Source organism: Quercus robur, chromosome 6 (genome assembly GCF_932294415.1).
Source record: "Quercus robur chromosome 6, dhQueRobu3.1, whole genome shotgun sequence".
NCBI lineage: Eukaryota > Viridiplantae > Streptophyta > Magnoliopsida > Fagales > Fagaceae > Quercus > Quercus robur.
In genome coordinates, this window is record NC_065539.1 from 4,119,091 (window position 1) to 4,143,226 (window position 24,136).

General features: G+C 32.9%; 1 protein-coding gene across 2 annotated transcripts in view; it reads left to right on the forward strand.

Annotated features, from left to right (window-relative positions):
- LOC126732371 (1-aminocyclopropane-1-carboxylate oxidase homolog 4-like) overlaps positions 1-22,806 on the forward strand; it is a 43,793-nt gene extending 20,987 nt beyond the window's left edge. The window contains exon 2 of one of the 2 annotated variants that reach the window (XM_050435169.1): positions 22,388-22,806. In XM_050435169.1, the coding sequence (XP_050291126.1) occupies positions 22,388-22,462 (75 nt within the window). In that variant the 3' untranslated portion in view covers positions 22,463-22,806. Of the gene's footprint in view, positions 1-14,803; positions 15,222-22,387 lie in introns of those variants that run through there. The other variant, XM_050435168.1, reaches the window with a different exon arrangement.
- Positions 22,807-24,136: the final 1,330 nt, after the last annotated feature.

A 24,136-nucleotide genomic window follows, 5' to 3' on the forward strand; every position in this document is an offset into this window, starting at 1 on the left:
TGGGTTTGCTGCCTGGGTTTTTTTTTTTTTTTTTTTGGTGTTGACGGTAGATTATGGGTTGCTGCTAGTGGTGGCAGTGGCGGTGTCAAGTGTGTGTAGTGCAGCGGTGGTGGTGATTGTGGTTGTTGAACAGAAATAAAGAGAGAGAAAGAATAAATAATGTGTTTTATTGTAAATGATGGTAATTGTGGGATATATTATTTTATTGTGTAGAAATATTATTTTAATGAGTAGAATAGGAAAATAAAAGTTAGGATGTTGGGTGTATTGTAAAATGGTATGGTATAATTGATAAAATAGCTTTTTGGAATAGTAAAATAAGATGAGATATGAGATCCGGATGTGGATGCTCTAATGCTCTTAGATCTCACTTTTACTAGCGTCCACCAGGACCACCACTACTTATTATATATCAATACAGGATGATGTCAACAATGATGTTAATGTTCTAGCAAAAAAAAACAATGACTTTAAATTTGTGTGAACAAGGATGGATTGAGACTTAACGCTGGCGAAGTCAGATGCATTGACAAGTGATCCAAGCAGAACCACAATGCTAGAACCACAATTTTTGTTACAACTTGCCACTTGAGCAAGTTGTAATAAAAGTTGTGGTCCTTGCATTACTCTAAAAAAATGCAATTTTCCTTTAATAAAAAAAATACTAATATATATACAAGTACTAATTTAGTAATTTTGTTCTATAAAATTTACACTTTGCCTCTTTAATAATATTAGTAATTCTTTTAAAAGTAATATTACAATCACAAACTTTTCTATAACATATTTATAAACTATTGAGGTAACAAATTCTTATTGATTCGTATATGGGCCCACCTCTTACATCACTATTTTACTTGCTAATACCACTCATTACTTCATCAATTTGTAAAAAAATTAGTATTTCTATCATCTTCCTCCTTTTAAAGGCCATTAAAAAAAAATATAGATCTAAAATCTAAAATAAAATATACTAGTCCAAAAATATTAACTCAACAACAAATATTACCAATAGCAAAACAAAAACAATTAACTCCAATCAACCAATTTTACTCAAAACAAACAACTCAATCCTTTAAAAAAATTTAAACAATAGCAACAAAGCTAGGGGCCGAAGCCACCACATGCAACCAACAATAGATCCACCCCTAATTCTCAGTCCTGATCGACTACATTCGAGTGCTTTTTATATTTTTGTATTTGTTATTGGATAAGAATTAAGATACAAATTAAAAGTTCATTTAAAAAAAAGAGGTGGTGTTTATTTCACACCACTTATTGCAAACAAATATATAGGGTCCGTTTGGATTAAACTTATTGTTGCTGAAATTGAAAACTGAAAACTGAAAACTGAAAACATTGTAGCAAAATAATTTTTTAATGTGTGAATAGTACCGTGGGACCCATTTTTAATATTTTTTAGTGCATGAACAGTGCTGCTACAGTTATGAACAGTGACAGAACAGTGATTTTTGTCCTCTGCATAGTGAACCCATGTGAGGTTACTGTTCACGCGCAGGAAAAAAAAAAAAAAAAACTAGAAAACGTGAACGCAGGATTCAGTTGAATCCAAACGCTCACATAGTCATGATTCCAGTGCAAAAAGAGTGTGTATACACTTGTGTGCAATAAGTGATGTGTACTAGTATTTATGCTTAAAAAATCATATATATATATATATATATATAATTAATTAATTAAGAAAAAAACACATTAATGAGGTTTAATCCATTAAAAGATAATGTAGCGGGACGGCTTTCAATCCAGCACCAGATTTCAACCTATATTAGAACTATAATAATTCTCCATGGGTCGCGGAGCACATCTGTATGGAAAATTTTTAAGTATTATATATATATATATATATATAAATGAAAATCCAAATAAGCATTCATTTAGCATTAGTAAACCATCAACAAAGATAAATACACAAAAGTATTATTTTTTAATATATTACAATAAAATTATTTATGATATATATATATATATATGAAAATCCAAATAAGCATTCATTTAGTATTAGTAAACCATCAACAAAGATAAATACACAAAATTATTATTTTTTAATATATTACAATGAAATTATTTATGAAAATGGAACTCGCCGTTTTTTTTTTTAAATCTTTGAAATCATCTATGATTGAATTCATACTAATTGTCACATCGATGTCCCTTTCAATAAATAACATCATTACACATAATAGACAAACACTATACTCACAAATGCTTAACAACTAACCAATAAATTTCAAAGTTGCAAATAATCTCTTTAATTATTTACCAAAAAAAACCTCTGTTGGGAAATTTAGACCTCGGTTGATAAAATTAACAAGTTTTAAACCCAAGTTGTTAATTAGATCTATTATGAATAATCCTTGTTCAAACAAACAAACATCAATATCTTGTCAATATCATGCATAGTGGAATAATAAATAAGACAAGATATGATAATCTAGGAAAACCAATGAAACAAACTAGTTTCACAATAAAAAAAACCTAAGGGAAAACTTTCCCAAAATGCAATCCACTATAATAAAGAGAAGTTTCAGATCTAGTATAAAACTTTTGGGCCTAAACTCTACAATAGTAGATGAACTTATAGCAGAAACTTTTTATCGCTTCAAAACCTCTGAACTCTTCAATATATGAATGCTCCACCCATAATCACAATCGGAACCTCCAATTAACTTCAAAAACCTCTTGAAAGTTTTCCTCACAGTAGCAAGTTTGTGGTAGTTGCTATGACTTGAGCTTCTTCACCAATGGAATCTTCAGATCTACTTTGAAACTCTTTGGTTTGGTGAAATAGAGAAAACTTGGTTACAAAACCCTAGCCGCATAAACAAAGTGTTTCTCTCTCTCTCTCTCTGAAAAGCCTTCTAGTAGATGGCTTATGATGTCCTTTAAATACCAGTTCAAACGGATCTCAATTCGGTTTCAAACGAATAAGTTATGAGCTTTTTCGTGTTGTTGATTTTTGTTGATATGCAAATCTCAATAGATCGAGCTACTATCGAGTTTCTACTGAGAACAATCTCGATAGATCGAGCTGCTATTGAAGAGATAGTAAGTTTCAACTTCTATCGAGCTGCTATCAAGGTACATACTGAAAATGTATTTTTCTTGACCTTTCCTTGAAAAATCTTTATGTTTTCAACTTGGTCTTCAATTACAACTTTAAGACACATCAAAACTCAATAAAAGACACATAATTTGACACGGTTTGACAATATCGAAACACATGAACCTAACAACCTCTTTTGTAAAGACACTAATAGCCAAAAACACTATTAGATGCACAAAAGTGACAAAATAGCACATGGCCATGGGTGATGTGTTACAATGTTAGTCACAAGACTCACCACTATTATTTAAAAAAAAAACAAAAAAATCGTTTTAGCTTTATTAAGAGAGAAAGAGAAAGATGGAATCTGCCTCTCTCTTTCTCTCTTTTATTTTCGAATGTGGAGTGTGGATTGTGTGGAGCTCTCTCATCTCTGCCTCTCTTTCAATTATCAAATCTAAGTTAATCAACCAAGCACTAGTGATTCAGATATGAGAGGGATAAAATATTCTCATACAAAAAAGAAAAATAAAAAGAAAGAAGAGATTAGATATAATTACCAAAAATTGGGCAGTGTTGCAGTGGATTGGTGGTGGCGTTTGGTGTGGTGCTAGTTTGCTTTTGCTACATTGCTACCGCCTCTGAGAGAGAGTATCATTTTCTGTGCTTCAAGACTACTTAAATATTACATGCGATAACCTTGCTCAAAAAAATTGTGAAATATTTTTTTATATATAATTTGATAGTATAACAGAAATGGGACTCAAACCTGATTATCATGATAAAAGAGAGTACTGTACCACTGAGCTATAATAACTACTAGCTTTGGTTTGTGAAAAATATTATCCGAACAAAGAATTCTTGAGTACCTACAATAAAAGGATCACCAAACTAATGGTACTCTAACTCCATTGGTTCATCCCTTATAAGGTAGAAAGAGGAAAGAGATCTTTTCAATGTGGGACAAAAGAATTCAAGCCAAAGGTAAGGCAAGGCAATCAAACCAAAAAAGCCAAAGGCAAAGAATTCTTGAGTACCTACATATATATATATTTATATATATAAACTTGGGTGTATACCAAAATGGGGTACTAGACTATGTTTTATAAATGATTTAATAATAATAGTACTAATAATAATAATAATAATAATAAGAATCTTGTGTCACTCTATGTGTGCATCTATGTATAACTATCATAAGTTGCAACAATCATTAATTTATAAGAAATAATGCTCCTATAATCTATGCTTGTGCTTATTGCATTTAAAGAGAGATTTTAATTTTAAATTTTAGTCTAAATGATTTGAATAATGTATGAAATGATATAATAGTTTTTTTTTAATGAAGAAATTGATTGATGGATTTGAAATAAGTGTAAGATATCATTTCAAATCCATGAAATTGCAAATAATTGTATTTATGCCAAATATATGTAGTTTCAATAATCTTTTGTTGTTCAATTTATTATAAGAAATTGTTATTTCTCAAAAAAAAAAAAATCATCAATCTCCTTAATTTATAATTCTCAAATTCAAACATCATTAGAACGTTGTGTGTATGTTATTTAATAAAAACACTTGCATCACTTGGTTTTTGTTGTATCATGTTCTTTGCACACACGTTAAAAAGTTTTCATGGTTCTCACTAATTTTATAATTTTTTATTTAATTATCTTCTAACAAATAATCTCTAATGATAATTACATAAATGTGGGGGGCCTTTTTGCACCTTTGGGCTAGGCTGCCTTTTGCTACACTGTGGCCCAAGTGTTTTGGGTAGAAGAGTCAAGACCAGTCCAATTGCAACTCACCTTGGTTCGCCTTATGCACAAACTATGCCCATTTTTTCTTGAAACTTTGGTCACATGCCCATGGCAGGTGAAGCTGCTATAAAAGAGTTATGGCAGACATATACAATGGAACAATAATAAAGGCAACACACTTACTATTAGACGAAACGAAACTATTACAAAACATTTATGGTAGATAAATATAATAAAACAATAATAAAAGAGATGTGCTTACTGCCAAGCCAAACAAATAAGAGATCCTAAATTAAAACAAGGAAAAGAACGATATAGGAACAATGAACACGTTATAAGTGAAATTACAAAGACAAGAAAGGGAATAATAACGATAAGTAATGAAATTAAGGAAGGAAAATGTTAGTCTGCTGTGTTCAATTGTGTTACGGGACTAATACTAAGGAGGGAACTACTTCCTCAATGTGGGTAACCTCGTAGGAGGATCCTGCTATAAAAATTATCCACTTTGGCTTATGCCCGAACGAATCCTTTATCCTCAACAGAGGGTAGGCTTTTAGAGGGAGAGAATGAATTAGTCTATTGGTGCATGCATGCCATTTCACACTCTCTATTTCTCTTCCTGATTCTCTTTTTCTTTTCTTTTTTTTTCCCTTTTTTTACTTTAGTCCTTTCCCCCTCTTTTCTTTCTTTCTTAGAGCTTCCTCGTGTAGTTTTATGGTGATGGTGGTGCTGTAATTCTCTCCTAGTGGTTGCTACTATTGCGATGCTGATACTGTGCACGGCGAGGGCCCTTTATATACTGTTTGTCGTGACTGGTTTTACCATTTTACCCTTTAACTACTTTAGTCTGGATTTGGATGTCCTTCCGACCACCTATTGGTTTGTTAGCTGCCTAGCTACCACCACTTACCTGTGCTGACTATGCCACTACCCATTACTAGACAAAGAAAACTGTTTTGTTTGCTTGTTCACCGTGGCATTCTCTCTTGCTATCCATCATGGCTGACACTTAGTGGTTCCAGCTCATCCTTCTCTCTTTTGGGTGGCATGTCATCCCAGCAGGACATTTCCCCCAAAAGAGTTTAAGCGGAAACCCCAAAATAAGCTTACCCTTCTCCCTACAGCCAAACCATACCCTCTCTTACCTCTGACCCATGACCCACCACTCTTGTATTGGCTGGGTACAGGTTGGTGGTGCCTAGGCCTTGTGCGTACTTCAATTCCTTGTATGTCCAAAACTTGTTTGTTACTTATGCGTTTGTCGTGGACTGAAGGTTCGTATGTGCGTTTTGCTACTCATTCTTGACTTCTTATGGCGTGAAATGTTTTCTGATCCTCCCTTCTTTATGGCTTGCTTCCTCCAAGGGCTGGGCCTTTCTTGATTATGGGCTTTTCTCCCTTTTAGCCCACCGTTTGCTCCTCCCGTTGGCTTGCCAGTATTCCTACCATGTCATTTTGTTATTCCTGCTGCGGCGCTATTTGATCCATGCTTGTTGGGCCTCTTTCGTATACTCTTTTCTCAATTGGTTACAATGACCTAGTATGGTCATTAGGTTCATACTCATGCTACTTTGGGCTTTCTTGACCCACTACATTGCTTGTGGGCTCCTTTGGCCCATTTCTTTCACCTTGGGCATCCTCAGCCCATTTGCTATCCTTGGGCATCTTTAGCTCATTTTCTAATTCTGCATTCCCATGGGCTTTTATTAACTCTTTTGAGCTTCCCTGACCCAATTACCATATCCTTCATCCTTGGAGTTCTTGGGCTTTCCACCAACCCCTTACTTTCTTAATTCATTACTTCGGGCCTGTTGTGGCCCATTCTTACTCTTCTACATCATATAATGCCCATGGATTTACTACTTCTTTCTTTGGGCTCCTTTGGGCCCATTTGCTTTCCTCAAGACCCTTTTGTTTACTTTATGGGCCTATGACCCATTATTCCTGCAAATTGGGCTTAAATGGATTTTCTCTTAATCCTGCTAACACTTTCCTGCCAATATTGCTTTGCTTTTTCATGCTGTTGGGCTTTTCCCAAAATGAGCATCAACAGTAAGCATAGAGCATCGTGTTTTGGCTTAGACATCTAAAAAGCCTCATATATCAGTAGTGGCATTTTTCAACGTGGGGACTCAAGCCAATTCGATCTAATTACTTTAAACCACTGCCAGAATTATTGTCACCTGTTAAACCAGTTCTTACCGCAAATTTACAGTGCCAGAATTTAATGAAAGTTTTTTCTACCAGGGATTGGATAGTGTAAGGTTGAATTTAATCAACCATCTTGTTGGCTTTATTCCGTACCAAATTTGCTTGTATTTCAGCAATTAGTAACCCTGTATTTAGGTGGGCTTATTGTAAGGGTAGTGAGTAAGATAGAGTGATTGAATGCTCAAGAGTGTGCAAAAAAACAGAGTCTCGCGGCTTGATCTCACGGGTTACTCGCGGCTACAAGTCGCCAGAAGCAGCACACGTGCCAAGCATGCCAGAAGTTGAAGCGTCATGCTAGCTGGAGCACTACAGGACAAAATAGGACAACTAGCCGTTCTGTTATCGCGCGGCTGGATCTCGCGACTCAGTCAAGCCGCGAGTCCAAGCCGCGAGCCACCCCTGTTTTGAAAAATCTGACGTTTCACATTCTTTTCTCACCCTAGTATAAATACCCCTTATACCCACAAAAGAATGAGAGCTTCCAAAGAGAATTTTGAGAGAAACCTTAGAGTAAAACAAGATTGATTCATCTACAATCTTTACATAAGAGTCTCTTCAAATTTCTCAACTCTCTTCCTCTCCATTGTTAAATCCTTGAGTGGCATTTTACCAAAACATTTTCTCACCATATCCATTACTGTGAGATGGCTATTTTGGTGTTCTGGGAAGCAGTTAGGAAGGAACCAATTTACATTGGTTGATGCTATGGTCAAGTAGTGGAATCCGAGAAGCTAGAAAAGAAATAGGTTCAGCGCAACCTCGTTGGAGCAAGAAGCTTGGAGGGCTTAGGTGCACTGGGTAAATTAGGCTTGGAGGGTCTATTACTGTCCATGTATCCCAACTACATTTTCTAGTGGATTACTTACTGCTTGGAGGGCGGCGGAGAGGTTTTACGCCGAGGGCTTCGGTTTCCTCTTCGATAACACATCGCCTATTGTCCTTGTGTTTGCATCTTCCTTCCCTTTTATCTTTGCCTTTTATTATCTGTTGTGGGTTGTGATTTTAATTTGGCTTAGATTGTTTTCCAATTCTGTTTTATAGCTTTTGTTCATTTTCCGCACGCTAGTTGTTTGACATAAAGCTTGAATTGGTTAATTTGTAAATTGGGGGTCTAAACATTCAAGGGTGTTTTTACACTATTTGAACTTTCAGATAGCAAGTCTTTCATAGAAAGTTAGACTGTGAAATAAGAATTCTAAGAGGACTGGTATACTCCATATGATATATGGAGCATATTTATGTACCTTTGTGAATGGAATGGAGTCACCCATATTCCTTGCTCAAGAATGTACTTTGCTTGAGGCATAATAAATGAGGCAAACTCAAGTGCCCTGCTTAAAGATAAATTGTTTTCTATATAGTTCATGCTAAATAATCTTTTAGGATATAATTTGTTTCACAATTTTTTTTCTAATCTTTTTTTCTCAAACCAAAATTTCAACTCGAGTCGTTCCTCTTCAAAATAAATAAGAAAACTACAAGTATCCATATTACAATCCATTTTTGTGTTTCTCTTCATTCCAAGCATCGGTTCTCAACTACTATTGCTGCCAACCGCCATAAGCCCCTCTTTGACTAGGACGAGGCAATAGGCATACCACTCCCATCATTAGCATATGGTGGGCCTCGGCCTTGCCAGTGGATTGCCATTTCTTCATTTTGTTGCTGATGCTGCCTTTTTTTTCTTTTCTTTTTTCCTTTTTGTGGAACTCGTGTGATGATTAATAGTTGGTCCGGCCATATGATTCAAAGATAAAAGCATGGTTCAACATATTATAAGACTAACAACTAACAAGAGAGCTCTCACTTATGTTTGATAAGCAGAAAACAAATAGATTATGGAAATTTTTAAAGGAGTTCAAGCACAAAGGGAAATGTCTATGAAAGAACAAACAGAGATGACCAAAAATTATTTTCCTTTGGTGGCACAACACAAATGTTGTGTATATAAAATTAAAGGATGATTAGGTCTAGTCAAATACATTGAATCATGCAAGTTGTTTTTCAACTTCTTGCTTCTCTTTCTCAAAAAAAATAAAAATAAAAATAAAAACTTCTTGTATCTCGGATATAAAAGGTTAAAAAAATAAATATTACAAAAAATATATATATTGATGAGTCCAAAAAAATCATTAAGGTCGTTCATTAATATTGACGATCTTGCATCATTAGTAGACCATTAAAGATAGCCGCTCAACACATTCAATAACAACCATCAAAGGTCTTAAATTCTCATCAGGACAAAGAACGTTACAATCAAGATAATAATTACCATAATTTATGTACAACAACTACCTAAGTCACCTATAAAAGGGACAATTAGGGCCCGTTTGGTTATAGTGTTCAAAAATTGTTGTTTAAAAAGATGTGAAAATTGTAGTTTAAAAAGTGTTATTGAAACACATGTTTTTAGTGTTTATAAAACAAAAAAATGTGTTTGGTATCATGGTTTAAATTACATGTTTCAGTGTTCAAAAATATAAAATATGTGTTTGGTATGTGTGTGTTAGATGGTAAAAAAAAGCTAAACAAAGTAGAAAATAAATATTTTTTAAATCAGCAAAGTACAAAATAAATATAAAATATTTTTTAAATGCTACTGGGTTGCTGTCCCGCCTGTCTGTGTGGGTGAGAGAGTAGTTTTTGTTGACCGGTGGACCCATTCTTTCAAAAAGCTGACCGGTGGACCCATAATACTGTTCAATCTAATTACGAAAGTGCCACTCAGCACTAGTTTTTGTTGTTTAAAATCAGCCTGAAGGTGATTTCAAAAACCATTGTTTTAAACATATGTTTTGAACAATATTTTTCAAATACCCCTGTTCTGGAATGGTCTACCAAACATATTTTTTTTATTTTTGAACAATAATATTCAGTGTTTAAACACTAAACAATATGTTTTGAAATCAATGACCAAACACCCTCTTAGTCTCACTAGCTAAGGTACGTCAAAAACTACTACAAAAACACTATCTATATACGAAAGATATGGGTTGATACTAACTTAAGTATCGGAGGCTCTCTCACTGAGCACAACCCGATGATCTCTCCGATCAATTTCTCATTTATTTTGCAGGTCCTACAAGATCGTCTAATACTCCGGATTGGACGAGTGATCCAACTAACGATTTTGTTATATATATATATATATATATATATCTCACCAGCCCTAGAACCCAATTCAAACCATCGAGCTACTATGAGAGCCTATTTTTTATATAATAATAAAAAATAAAAAAACATGTTACATGTGGAACTTTTTGTACCTTTTATTAGATTGGATATAAAAAGTTAAAAACAATAAAGAGGAGATGAGGTTTAACATGTGATAGTTAAAGACTTGTTAATATATGGCAAGTTACTGGTGATTTTTATATTAGCACATATATAATATTACTTTTTGACTTTTTTTTTTTTTTTTTGCTTAATACTTTTTGACTTACTTTTTGACTTATAACTAATAATTGATCACATTAATTAATGTCAAATATATTATATACCGACACCAACAAATTATTAACTGCAATTATATATGAATCATGCACGTTCTTTTTCAACCTTTTTTTCCATCCGATTAGATAAAAAATTAAATAAAAAAATTCATACAAAAAGTTACATATATAAAACAACATGTGGACGGGATTTAACAAGTGGTAGGCGAAGACTTGTCAACATATTTATGGCAAGCTATCACCGATTTTCAATGAGGCAATTACTGTTTTTTACGTACTATTGACAAGCTGTCATGTGAACGTCAACTTTTTATTTATTATTCTTTTCTTTTCTTTTTTTTTTGGTTAAAAGGGATGAACGTTAGATTGCGGACACATATTTAAAACTGGATAAGTTACCATATCTTACGGCTCAGTGGTCAGTGGGCACTAGAGAAGAGGGATCTGCATTAACTGCACCCGGATTTCCACACTACAAGGACAATTATAGTATTTTATTTTTATAAACGACACCAAGCAAGTAACTGCAGTCCATAAAAATCTGTGTCCGTAGCCTTGCTCAAGCACAGTCATTCAACCACAACCAGAACCAAACACACACTTCATTGAGCATATCATGGCAGCTGCTGCTGATCATGCTACTCCCACCTATGACCGTATGAAAGAGGTTAAGGAATTCGACGAATCCAAGATTGGTGTCAAGGGCCTCGCTGAATCTGGCATCACCTCAATACCCCGTATGTTCATTCACTCACCTGAGGCTCTCTTAGACCTCAAAAAACCCAACTCTCAAACATGCACCAAAAAAACCAAAAACAAAATTCAAATCAATTCACCTGATTAGATTGAAGCATCACTCAAAACTCAGATTTCATAACTCATTATTCAGTTCTTGTAATTTAAAACTCTACTTCATCTCATATTCTATTCTCTATTTTTTTTTTTATTATCTTAACTCAATCTCATTTGGCTTCAGTTTTCAGCTTAAAATTAATCTTTTAACTCAAGATGATGGAGCCCGCCCATTTGGCTAAAAAATTTGGCTTCAGATTTCAACTTTGTGTATGTTTTGATTGCACTGAAAAACAGCAGACGTACACATCTGCTTTTTTTTATGTGGATCTCATATATTGTTTATAGTCCCACAAATACGGATTTTAGAAAAAAAAAAATTTGTATTTTTAATTTTTAATAATAAACAGTATCTAAAAGATATCCTTAAAAATTCATCTTTTAACTCAAAAAGATGGAGCCCACACATCTGCTTGGGTCCGAACGGTCTTCCCTTACCTGCAAACATTCTTTCTCCAACTAAGAGTTGAGACAACCCTCTAGGAATAGAAGAGGCCAAACCCAGAGGCTAGCAGCCAACTTAAAACTTCCCCGCCTCCTACCACCACCACCACCAGCAAACCACAAATCAACCTATCAAAACCCTTAAAAACCCAACCTAGCTACCACCGTTGTTTTCCATCCACACCTCACAAATCACAAAAAAATCAAACCCATCCATCATAGCAGATTCACTCTTACCACCAACACCTTCAACACCACAACAAATTACTCCATAAAACCCACAAACTCTAAATAAAGAAAGAAATAAAACCCACAAATGCAAATCACAACCCTAATCGGAGTCGTAAGAAAGAAAACAACAAGGTGAGAAAAGAAAGATAAAAAGCTAAGAGCAAAGAAATCTGGGTGAAGGAGAAAAAAAAAAAAAAAAAAAAGAAGGAGAAGAAGAAGTGTACAAACTGAAGAAAGAAAGAGAGTGTCGGCTTTGACGTGGACTTGACATTGAGTTGGGTCCTACATAACTCATAATTCATGACTCAAAAGTATCAAAAACTTGTTTTCAATTTTTATTACCCAAAACAGATTCACTCACACCATCAACACCACAACAAATTACCTCATAAAACCCATAAACTCGAAATAAAGAAATAAATAAAACCCACAAATGAAATTCACAACCCTAATCGGAGTTGTAAGAAAGAAAAAAAAAAAGTGAGAAAAGAAAGTTAAAAAGCTGAGAGTAAAGAAATATGGGTGAAGGAGAAAGAAAGAAAGAAAAAAAAAGGAAAAAAAAGAAGAAGTGTACAAACTGAAGAAAGAAAGAAAGAAAAAAAGAAAAGAAAAAAGAGTGTGTCTGCTTTGACATGGGGATAATTATTGGGTACTTTCGGAATATTAAATAATTTTCCTTGACGTGAACATAACATTGAGTTGGGTCCCACATAACTCATAATTCATTACTTAAAAACATCAAAAACTTATTTTCAATTTTTATTCCCAACTCAGTATTTTGAGTTTTGAGCGATGAAAAAATAGTTATGGGAACAAAACTATGTGTACGTTTCGTTCCAAGTTAAAAGGTCAACTTATTTACTATTTAGCTTATTTATGTTATTATTTATGGATTTTACTGCACTTTTTGATACTATTCATGAATCTCACTGAACTATTTAAGCTAACTTTTACTTTTATCTACAGTACTATTAAAAAAAAATTTCAGTTTCAACAAAATAAGGGGTTCACAAATTTTGAGAATTGAATTATGGAAATTGAGTTTTGAGTGATGGTTTTGCCTAAACCAAACACCCCCTGAATTTCTAGACACAATATCTTTCACAATTTGGTACTTAATAAATTTATGTAAAATGAATAGAAATATTTTATACCACTTATAGTATTTCACTTTTATAATCCACCTATTGATGCCACTTTAATCCTACTAAACCTTATAAATAGATATGAAAGAATTATGAAATTTATATATATATATATATATATATAATTTGATAGTATAACAAAAATGGAACTCAAACTTGATTCTCATGATAAAAGAGAGTAGTATATTACTAAGCTATATAACTCTTGGCTTTAGTTTGTGAAAAATATTATCCCAATATTACTCAAAAGAAAAAAAAAAATTTAATGACAAACACTTTCTCCTAATTTTCTCACAACTCATGTGACATGTCTATAATTAAAAAAAAATTGTTTTACATATTTTGATAAGGACAAAATTAACAAGACTAAAATTTTGCTACAACTCCGCCAAATTAACATGACTACAATAAAAATATATTGAGTAGACTTATAACCAATCTTTATCTGTATGATAAATGAATAATGTGAGAAAATTGTTTCAAAAAAAGTGTCACTATTGATTTTATATTAGTAAATCGATGTTTAAGTGAATGGCGTTTTGGCTTAATGGCTCTCATCCTTATTTGGTGGCTCATAATTGCCAATCCACCAACTAACAGATTATTGTTATTATTATTATAAAACTAATGAAGAGCATAAAAAATTGAAGTCACCCTGAAGTTTCCTCTCTCTCTCTCTCTCTCTCTCTCTCTCTCTCTCTCTCTCTCTCTCTCTCTCTCTCTCTATATATATATATATATATATATATATATAAACTTGGGTGTATACCAAAATGGGGTACTAGACTATGTTTTATAAATGATTTAGGGTGTGTTTGGATACCGCTTATTTTGCTGAAAATTGAAAACACTGTAGTAAAATAATTTTTAAATGTCTGAATAATGCGTGAAACTCATTTTTAATGAAAGTTTTGTTGAAAAAAGAGGTTTGTAGGTCTCATGAACAGTGCATGAGACCCACTGAAAAAGTCACTAGCCACAGAAACGCGCATAAAAAAAAATAAAAATAAAAATAAAAACAAAAACAAAAACAAAACAAAACAAAACGCAGACGCAAATGCTAATAAGCCCAATCCAAACGGGTACTTAATAATAATAGTACTAATAATAATAATAAGAATCTCACGTCACTTAACTATCATAAGTTGTAACAATCATTTATAAGAAATAATGCTCCTATAATTTATGCTTGTGCTTATTGTATTTAAAGAGAGATTTTGATTTTAAATTTTAGTCTAAATGATTCAAATAATGTATGAAATGATAATTGTTTCTTCTACTGATGAAATTGATTGATGGATTTGAAATAAGTGAAAGATATTATTTCAAATCCATGAAATCGCAAATATTTGTATTTATGCCAAATATCTAAAGTTTCAATAATCTTTTGTTGTTCAATTTATAATAAGAAATCGTTATTTCTCAACCAAAAAAAAAAAAAAAAAAAAAATTGTTCATCAGTTTCCTTCATTTAAAATCCTCAAATTCAAACATTATTTAGAAGGTTGTGCGTATGTTATGTAATAAAAACACTTGCATCACTTGGTTTTTGTTGCATCATGTTTTTTGCACACATGTTAAAAAGTTTTCATAGTTCTCACTAATTTTATAATTTTTTATTTAATTATCTTTTAACAGATAATCTCTAATGATAATTATGTAAGTGTGGAGCATCGTGTTTTGGCTAAGGCATCTAAAGAGCCTCGTATATCAGTTGTGGCATTTTTTAACGTGGGGACTCAAGCTGATTCTGATTACTTTCGACCACTGCCAGAATTATTATCACCCAATAAACCAGCTCTTTACCGCAAATTCACAGTGCCAGAATTCACTGAAAGTTTTTTCAGCAAAGGATTGGATAGCAAGTCTTTCATACAAAAAGTTAGACTGTGAAATAAAAATACTTAGAGGAATGGTAAAGTCCATATATATGATATATTTTGCATATTTATGTACCTGTGTGAATGGAATGGAGCCACCCATTCCTTGCTCAAGAAAGTACTTTGCTTGAGGCATAATAAATAAGGCAAACTCAAGTGCCCTGCTTTAAGCTAAATTGTTTTCTATATAATTTATGCTAAATAATCTTTTAGCATATAATTTGTTTCACAATTTTTTTGTTTTTGTTTTTTTATCTTTTTTCTCAAACCAAATTTTCAACCTGAGTCGTTCCTCTTCAAAATAAGAAAACTACAAGGATCCACAATAACTATCCAATTAACTAGAAGCACCCAAAAATATAATGGGTTCCAAAATGGACCATTTACCCCACTTCTTTCTTTTCCCCTATTTTCTGCTTTAGGATCTCTAGATGGGCTTTTAACTGAAAACTGCAACTCACTTTATGAAGAAAATTATTCATAGTTAGAGGATAAAGAAATTTAAGAAATCATCAATTAGAAGTGGAACAGCCAAATGTCAGATTCATTTTGTCTAAGAAAAGTACCCATTGGGATATTGTCATATAAATTTAATTTTTTCAACATTTTCACCTGCATTACAACTTGATCACACTAATGGAACAAAGGCATACGAAAAGCTCACCAAAAAATGAATATACAGCATTAAGTTCAAGAAATAATTAATAGATCTACAACACACTTTGGGGTTTAATATCCGCCTACACCAAAAATCGATTGGTGTCTTGGTCTGATAATAAAGAACTTTCACCAAAAGCGGATGTCATAAGTTGAAACGCTCTAAAAAAAAAAAAAATTATTTCTCCCCTCTTCCTGTGTGTGTGTTAAATACTTAGTATTTTCAAAAGAAAAAATAGTGGATTAATCCCACATTGGAAAATGGATGTGAATTAAAGAGATTTAAAGTCTGTGTTGTGTATCTAAGAGTTAGGCCCTTTTAGATATACACAATTGTTAGTTTCTTTAAAACCTTCTCCCATCTCCTGTATGTGTGTTAAATGCTTAGTATTCTAAAAAAAATAAATAAATAATCTGTTCTTTTAGCCTTGAGTAATTTGGATAGCCAACTCCCAGCATTAGCTTATGGTGGTCTCCGGCCTTGCAGTGGATTGGCCCACCGCTGCAGCCTCCAACTTGGGCCTCACGATTTTGGTTATACTCGGCCCCACTCCGGTTTCCACTAGGAGGGTTCCTATTTGGACCTCCACAAATTGCTATTTCTTCAATTTGTCGCTGGTGCTGCCTTTTTTTTTTTTCTTTTTTCTTTTTTTTTCCTTTGTATGGAACTCTTGTAATGATTCATACTTGGTCAGGTTACATGATCTAAAAATAAAGCATGGTTCAACATATTATAAGACTAGCAAGAGAGCTCTCACATATGTTTGATAAGCAGAAAACAAATAGATTATGGAAAACAATTTTTAAAGGAGTTCAAGCACAAAGGAAAATGTCTATGAAAGCACAAGCAGAGATGACCAAATATTTTCTTTTTTTTCTTTTGTGTTGTTTGCATCCCATTGGTTAGGTCTCAACTCATGTCCCATACAAAGTTCTTTTTTTTTTTTCCCTTCTCTTTTATTTTCTAAGGTCATATTAAGAAAATCTTGATTATTGTAGTGCTCGGTTATGTAGGTAAGATATGTCTTTTACTTGGTCAAAAGAACAATTTTTTCAATGATGGTAACCTTAGCCACACAATGTGTGTGTGTGTGTATATATATATATATATATAAAGGTTGATTGTTTTGTGATGGGTGTAAAATTACTCTCATCTAGGTCTTACTTTCACCTAAATCCATCACCTATGAGACTTTTATTAAGTACCAATAACAATAAATCATGTCAACAATGATGAAAAATGTTGTATACTTAAAATCATGGACATGCATTTCTAATTAGCGCAAAATTACTCTTACTTAGAGCATCCATATCAGTGAATGTAAACTTGCCATCTATTTTGCACACAAAAAACTACTTTTTCTATTTTACACATCCATTTTTACAAAACACCCATATTAGCCTATCTATTCCACACATTTATTCAATAAAATATTCATTCTTTTACAATTTTTTATTATTCTCTCTCTCTCTCTCTCTCTCTCTCTCTCTCTCTCTCTCTCTCTCTCTCTCTCTCTCTCTCTCTCTCTCTCTCTCTCTCTCTCTCTCTCTCTCTCTCTCTCTCTCTCTGAGACCCAACCATTATCAGCATCATCACTCAATCACTCCACACCCAGCCACCATCATCACCCACCCAACCAGCATCATCAAGGAAAACCAATCCATTCAAGCCGAAACCCACTCAATTCGAAACCCACTCAATCCAAAACCCATTCAATCTGAAACCCATTCAATCCAAAAGCCAAATCATCATCCACCCAACTCGAAACCCACTGATCAATCAACGAGAAATTAGTGGCAAGCAACGATCGAAGAGGCTTCGTGGTGGTGGCAATCAGCGATTTGATCAGGCTTCATGCTGGTCTGATGAGTTGATCGGCGGCAGTGGTTTGATGAGTTGATCAAATGAGAAAAACTGAGAGTGAGAGCAACCAAAGACAAGGAGAGAGAAAAAATTACTAAAATATTAAATGCAAGTGCTACAGTAATCGTGCATATATGCACAGTTATTATAGCATTTGTGCATTTATGCACAATTTTACACCCACTGATGTGGGTTTTTTTTTTTTGGGTCAAAATGTGTAAAATGAAGGGTTTTTTTGCATTTTGTAAGACTTTGCATCCACTGATGTGGATGCTCTTAGATCCCATTTTAATCTTAATCTACCTAGAGGTAGAGCCAGAGATTCAGCTTTGGAAAGGCCAAAGTATGGACTTTTAAATAAATAAATTAAAAAAAATATATATATATATATATATATAAGGGACTAAGATTTTAAAACGAAAATAATACATGAAAAATAAAAACTAACATGATTTGTGTCTACAATATATAAACAAAAAAAAAAAAAAAAAAAAATCTATTCATGACTGAAAGTTCTCATTCAATAGTTATGATTTAAACATCATTGTCACATCGATGTCCCTTTTAATGAACAACATCATTACATACAATAGACAAGCACTACGCTCACAAGCATTCAACAACTAATCAATAAATTTCAAAGTTGAAAATAATCTCTTTAATTATTTGCCAAAAAAAAAAAGAGCCAAAAACAATATCAAATGCACAAAAGTGACAGAACAGCACATGGCCATGGTGATGTGTTACAATGTTAGTCACAAGACTCACCACTATTATTTTTTTATTAAAAAAAAAAAAAAAAAAAACCTTTTAGCTTTTTCTTCATTTAGCATATGATGGGCCTCGGCCTTACCAATGGATTGCTATTTCTTCATTTTGTCGCTGATGCTGCCTTCTTTTCTCTTTTTCTTTTTCTTTTTCCTTTTTGTGGAACTCGTATGATGATTAATGGTCTGTTTGAATTGAGGGAGAAGGGAGAGTAGAGTAGAGTAGAATTAGTGTGCGTTTGGATACCGTTTATATTGCTGAAAACTGAAAACTTATTACTGAAAACACTGTAGCAAAATATTTTTTATTGCTACAAATTACTGTTCACCCATTTTTAGCACTTGGTTGGTCCATGAATAGTGTCATGAACCAGCCAATAAAAACGCAAGGAAACGCAACCTCTGGAAACAAACGCACCCTTAGTACAAAATTAGCTTATTTTTAGCTAACTTTATTCTACTCCCTCTCCTTTCCTCTCCATCCAAATAGGCTATAATAGTTGGTCAGGCTATATGATTCATAGCTAAAAGCATGGTTCAACATATTATAAGACTAACAACTAACAAGAGAACTCTCACTTATGTTTGATAAGCAGAAAACAAATAGTTTATGGAAATTTTTAAAGGAGTTCAAGCACAAAGGGAAATGTCTATGAAAGAACAAGCAGAGATGACCAAAAATTATTTTCCTTAGGTGGCACAACACAAATGTTGTGTATATAGAATTAAAGGATGATTAGGTCTAGTCAAATACATTGAATCATGCACGTTGTTTTTCAACTTCTTGTATCTCGGATATAAAAAGTTTAAAAAATAAATAATACAATATATATTTATATATATATATAAACAACATGTTACATGTGGGGATGAGGTTTAACCTGTGATAGGTGAAGACTAGTTAATATATGGCAAGTTACCAGTGATTTTAATATTAGCACACTGCACACATCTAATATTATTTTTTTACTTATAACTAATAATTTATCACATTAATTAATGTCAATATATATATATATATATATTATAGAGAAATTATTGTGTACTCTCGGTAGGGCTGTCCATCCAATCCGAAGACCCGACCCACCCGAAGATTTCGATCGGATCCGACCTGAAAACCGGCCGACCCGATCAAGTCACCGGTCGGCGGCGGGTCATTTGTTCCAAAAACTGTCTCCAGCGGGTCGGTCTCGGTTTTCCTCCCCAAAACCCGAAAAAACCCGATCCGACCGATGTACTAAGATTTCCATCAAAAAATTTCCAGAATCCGGCAGAAGTTTCCAGAATCCGGCAATATTTTCCAGATTCCGACCTCAAATTTCCAGATTCCGGACTCAAATTTCTAGATTCTGGCAACAAACTTTCATATTTCGGCGACTTATCAAGTAGATCTAGTGATATTTCGTCCAAATCTAGTAAAATCTCACCGGATCTAGCGAGATCTCACCAGATCTGGTTAGATCTCCGCTGGATTTGGAGTTTTTTTCTCCTGAAATCAACTATTTTGGCTGGATTTTTCACCGTGGACGGTTCCGACCGAACCGACCATGTTTCTGGCGCAAAACCGACCGCACCGATCCGACTCCCTCGTCGGTCGGTGACAGGTCAGGATTTTCTCAACCCGATTCTATTGGGTCGGTCTCGGGTTGGGCACAAACCCGACCCAGACCGACCCGTGGACACCCCTAACTCTCGGAGTACTATAAATATATACTTCTTCCTCTCACATGAATAATGGATCTTACTAATTAAATTCATAGTGAGACTCACCATTCATGTGAAAGGAAAAACTACACATTTATGATATTCCAAAAATAACTAATAATTTTCCTATATTGTATACAGCACCAAGAGGCCAGTAGCCAACTTAAAGCTTCCCCGCCTCCTACCATCAACAGCAACCCACAAATCCACTAATCAAAACCCTCAAAAATCTAACCTATCACCGTTGTTTTCCATCCACCACCTCACAAATCACAAAAAATCAAACCCATCCAAACCCATCCACCATAGCAGATCCACTCACACCACCAACACCTTCAACACCACAACAAATTACCTCATAAAACCCACAAACTCTAAGTAAAGAAAGAAATAAAACCCACAGACATAGATCACAACCCTAATTGGAGTGCTAAGAAAGATAGAAAAAAAGCAAAAAAAAAAAGCTGGAAAAAAAAAAAAGAGTGTTGGCACCCCATTTTTTATGTGGATTTGACGTTGAGTTTGGTCCCACATGTTTGCCAAAATTTACCGGAATTCGACAAAATTAACTCATAAATCACTAGCATCTGGGATGAAAAAAAAAATACTTATTTTACATCTTTAAATATTATTTTATTTATTTTACCAATTCATTTTATAACTCACTTTACATCTTAAATTTTATTTTTACATACAATCTAATAAAATAATATAAACTACTTAATAAAATAATAAAAATCTCTCTCTTTCCTCCTATTATCTTTTTCTCTTCATACAATTACAAGATTAAATATTATTTTTTTCTTTACATACAACCTTACTATTCATAGGTTGCAAATTTTTTTAGGTATACAAATCCGGATGGAGTGGGTTTTTGTTCTCTTGGGTTGTAAAATAACAACTGGGAGTGTTTACACCCCCAATGCTAGTGCTCATTTATGATTCAAAAATATCAAAAACTTGTATTCAATTTTTATCACCCATACTTAATTTTTTGAGTTTTGAGTGATGAAAATTGAGTTATGGGAACAAAACCAAATAAACTGAATTGTAGTGGGGTTCACGAATTTTGAAAATTGAGTGATAGAATTGGGTCTGTTTGGTAACGTTGTTTGAATAACAGTTTTCATTGTTTAAACAGCACAACACGTATTTCCACAACATTTTTTCACTCACATGTATTTCTACAATTCTTAAACAACGTTAGTAGAACAACATTACCAAAACAACCCCTAAATTTTGAGTGATGATTTTGCTTAAACCAAACACCCCTTGAATTTCTAGACACAATATTTTTCACAATTTGGTACTTAATAAATTTATGTAAAATGAATAGAAATATTTTATACCGCTTATAGTATTTCACTTTATAATCCACGATTGATGCCACTTCAATCCTATTAAACCTTATAAATAGATATGAAAAGAATTATGAATATATAAATATATATATATATATATATAATTTGATAGTATAACAGAAATGGAACTCAAACTTGATTCTCATGATAAAAGAGAGTACTATATTACTGAGCTATATATATATAACTCTTGGCTTTAGTTTGTGAAAATATTATCCCGATATAACTCAAAAGAAAAAAAAAAAAATGACACACTCTTTCTCCTAATTTTCTCACAACTCATGTGACATATGTATAATTTAAATAAATAAAAAATGTTTTACATATCTTGATAAGGACAAAATTAACAAGACTAAAATTTGGCTACAACTCCACCAAATTAAAACGACTTCAATAAAAATATATTAAGTAGAGTTGCAACCAAACTTTATTTGAATGATAAATGAATAATGTGAGAAAAATTATTTCAAAAAAAGTGTCACTATCAATTTTATATTAGCAAATTGATGTTTAAGTGAATGGCGTTTTGGTTTAATGGCTCTCATCCTTATTTGGTGGCTAATAATTGCCAATCCACCAACTAACAGATTATTGTTGTTATTATTGTAAAACTAATGAAGATAATTGTTTTTTCTACTGATGAAATTGATTGATGGATTTGAAATATGTGTAAGATATTATTTCAAATCCATGAAATCGCAAATATTTGTATTTATGCCAAATATCTAAAGTTTCAATAATCTTTTTCTGTTCAATTTATAATAAGAAATCGTTATTTCTCAACCAAAAAAAAAAAAAAAAAATTGTCCATCAATTTCCTTAATTTAAAATCCTTAAATTCAAATATCACTTAGAAGGTTGTGTATGTTATGTAATAAAAACACTTGCATCACTTGGTTTTTGTTGTATCATGTTTTTTGCACACACGTTAAAAAAATTTCATGGTTCTCACTAATTTTGCAATTTTTTATATAATTATCTTTTAACAGATAATCTCTAATGATAATTACGTAAGTGTGGAGCATCGTGTTTTGGCTAAGACATCTAAAGAGCCTCGTATATAAGTGGTGGCATTTTTCAACGTGGGAACTCAAGCTGATTCTGATTACTTTGGACCACTACCAGAATTATTGTCACCTGATAAACCAGCTCTTTACCGCAAATTCACAGTGCCAGAATTCAATGAAAGTTTTTTTAACAAGGGATTGGACAGCAAGTCTTTCATACAGAAAGTTAGAGTGTGAAATAAGAATTCTTAGAGGACTGGTAAAAGTCCATATATATGATATATGTTGCATATTTATGTACCTGTGTGAATGGGATGGAGCCACCCATTCCTTGCTCAAGAATGTACTTTGCTTGAGGCATAATAAATAAGGCAAATTCAAGTCCCCTGCTTAAAGCTAAATTGTTTTCTATATAATTTATGCTAAATAAATTTTTAGCAAATAATTTGTTTCACAATTTTTTTTTTTTTTTTTTATCTTTTTTCTCAAACCAAATTTTCAACCTGAGTCGTTCCTCTTCAAAATAAGAAAACTACTAGGATCCACAATAACTATCCAATTAACTAGAAGCACCCAAAATTATAATGGGTTCCAAAATGGACCATACCATTTACCCCACTTCTTTCTTTTCCCCTATTTTCTGCTCTAGAATCTCTAGATGGGCTTTTAGCTGAAAACTGCAACTCACTTTATGAAGAAAATTATTCATAGTTAGAAGATAAAAGAAATTTAAGAAATCATCAATTAGAAGTGGAACAGCCAAATGTCCGTATCATTTTGTCTAAGAAAAGTACCCATTGGGATATTGTCATATAAATTTAATTTTTTCAACATTTTCACCTGCATTACAACTTTTTTTTGGAGGGGGACCTGCATTAGAACTTCATCACACTAATGGAACCAAGGCATACGAAAAGCTCACTCAAAAATGAATATACAGCATTAAGGTCAAGAAATAACGCTTACACCTAGTGTAACTCTTGTAAAGTTGCACTTTTTTTACACTCTCTCTCTCTCCTCTTATTTATTGCTTTCTAGTTTCCACTAGATAATATTTTCTTCAACACAACCTAACAAAAGAAATAGAAAAAAAATATCTATTTTCTCTGATTTCACAACAACTACCAAAAACAAGAGTCAAATAAAAATAACTTTCAATTGTTCCTTGAAAAAAAAAAAAAAAAACAAAACAAAACAAAACTTCAAATCTGAGCCTATCATACACTAAACAAGCAAACCTCCCTTTTTCTCACCAAGCAATTGAAATTTTGAAAGGTAGACCTTCTGTCTGGACTTGCTGCTTCACGCTGTCTAACAAAAAAAAAAAAAAAAAAATCATATATCACACTTGATATAATAATTGTGTAGGTTTATTAAAAATTTTAATTATGTAAATATTTTTTTTCTTTATATGTATCTATTAAAGCGTTGATATTGTAGAATGCAATTTTAAAAAATTGATATTTTGTTTAGTGTATGATAGGCTCATATTAGTTTTGGCTTTTTATTTTTTAAAGGAGCAATTGGAAGTTTTTTTGGATGGAATTTTTCTTTTTGTTTTGTTTACTAGTGTTTGGCAGCCATGACCCACCGGGGTGGCCCCTGTGTTCAGACCCAATTTTTTCTTTTTTTTTTGTTTACATAAATATATACTTCTATCTTCACCGTTAAAAAATAAATAAATAAAAATAAAAATAACAAGTGACTTTGGGATGCGTTTGAATTGACTTC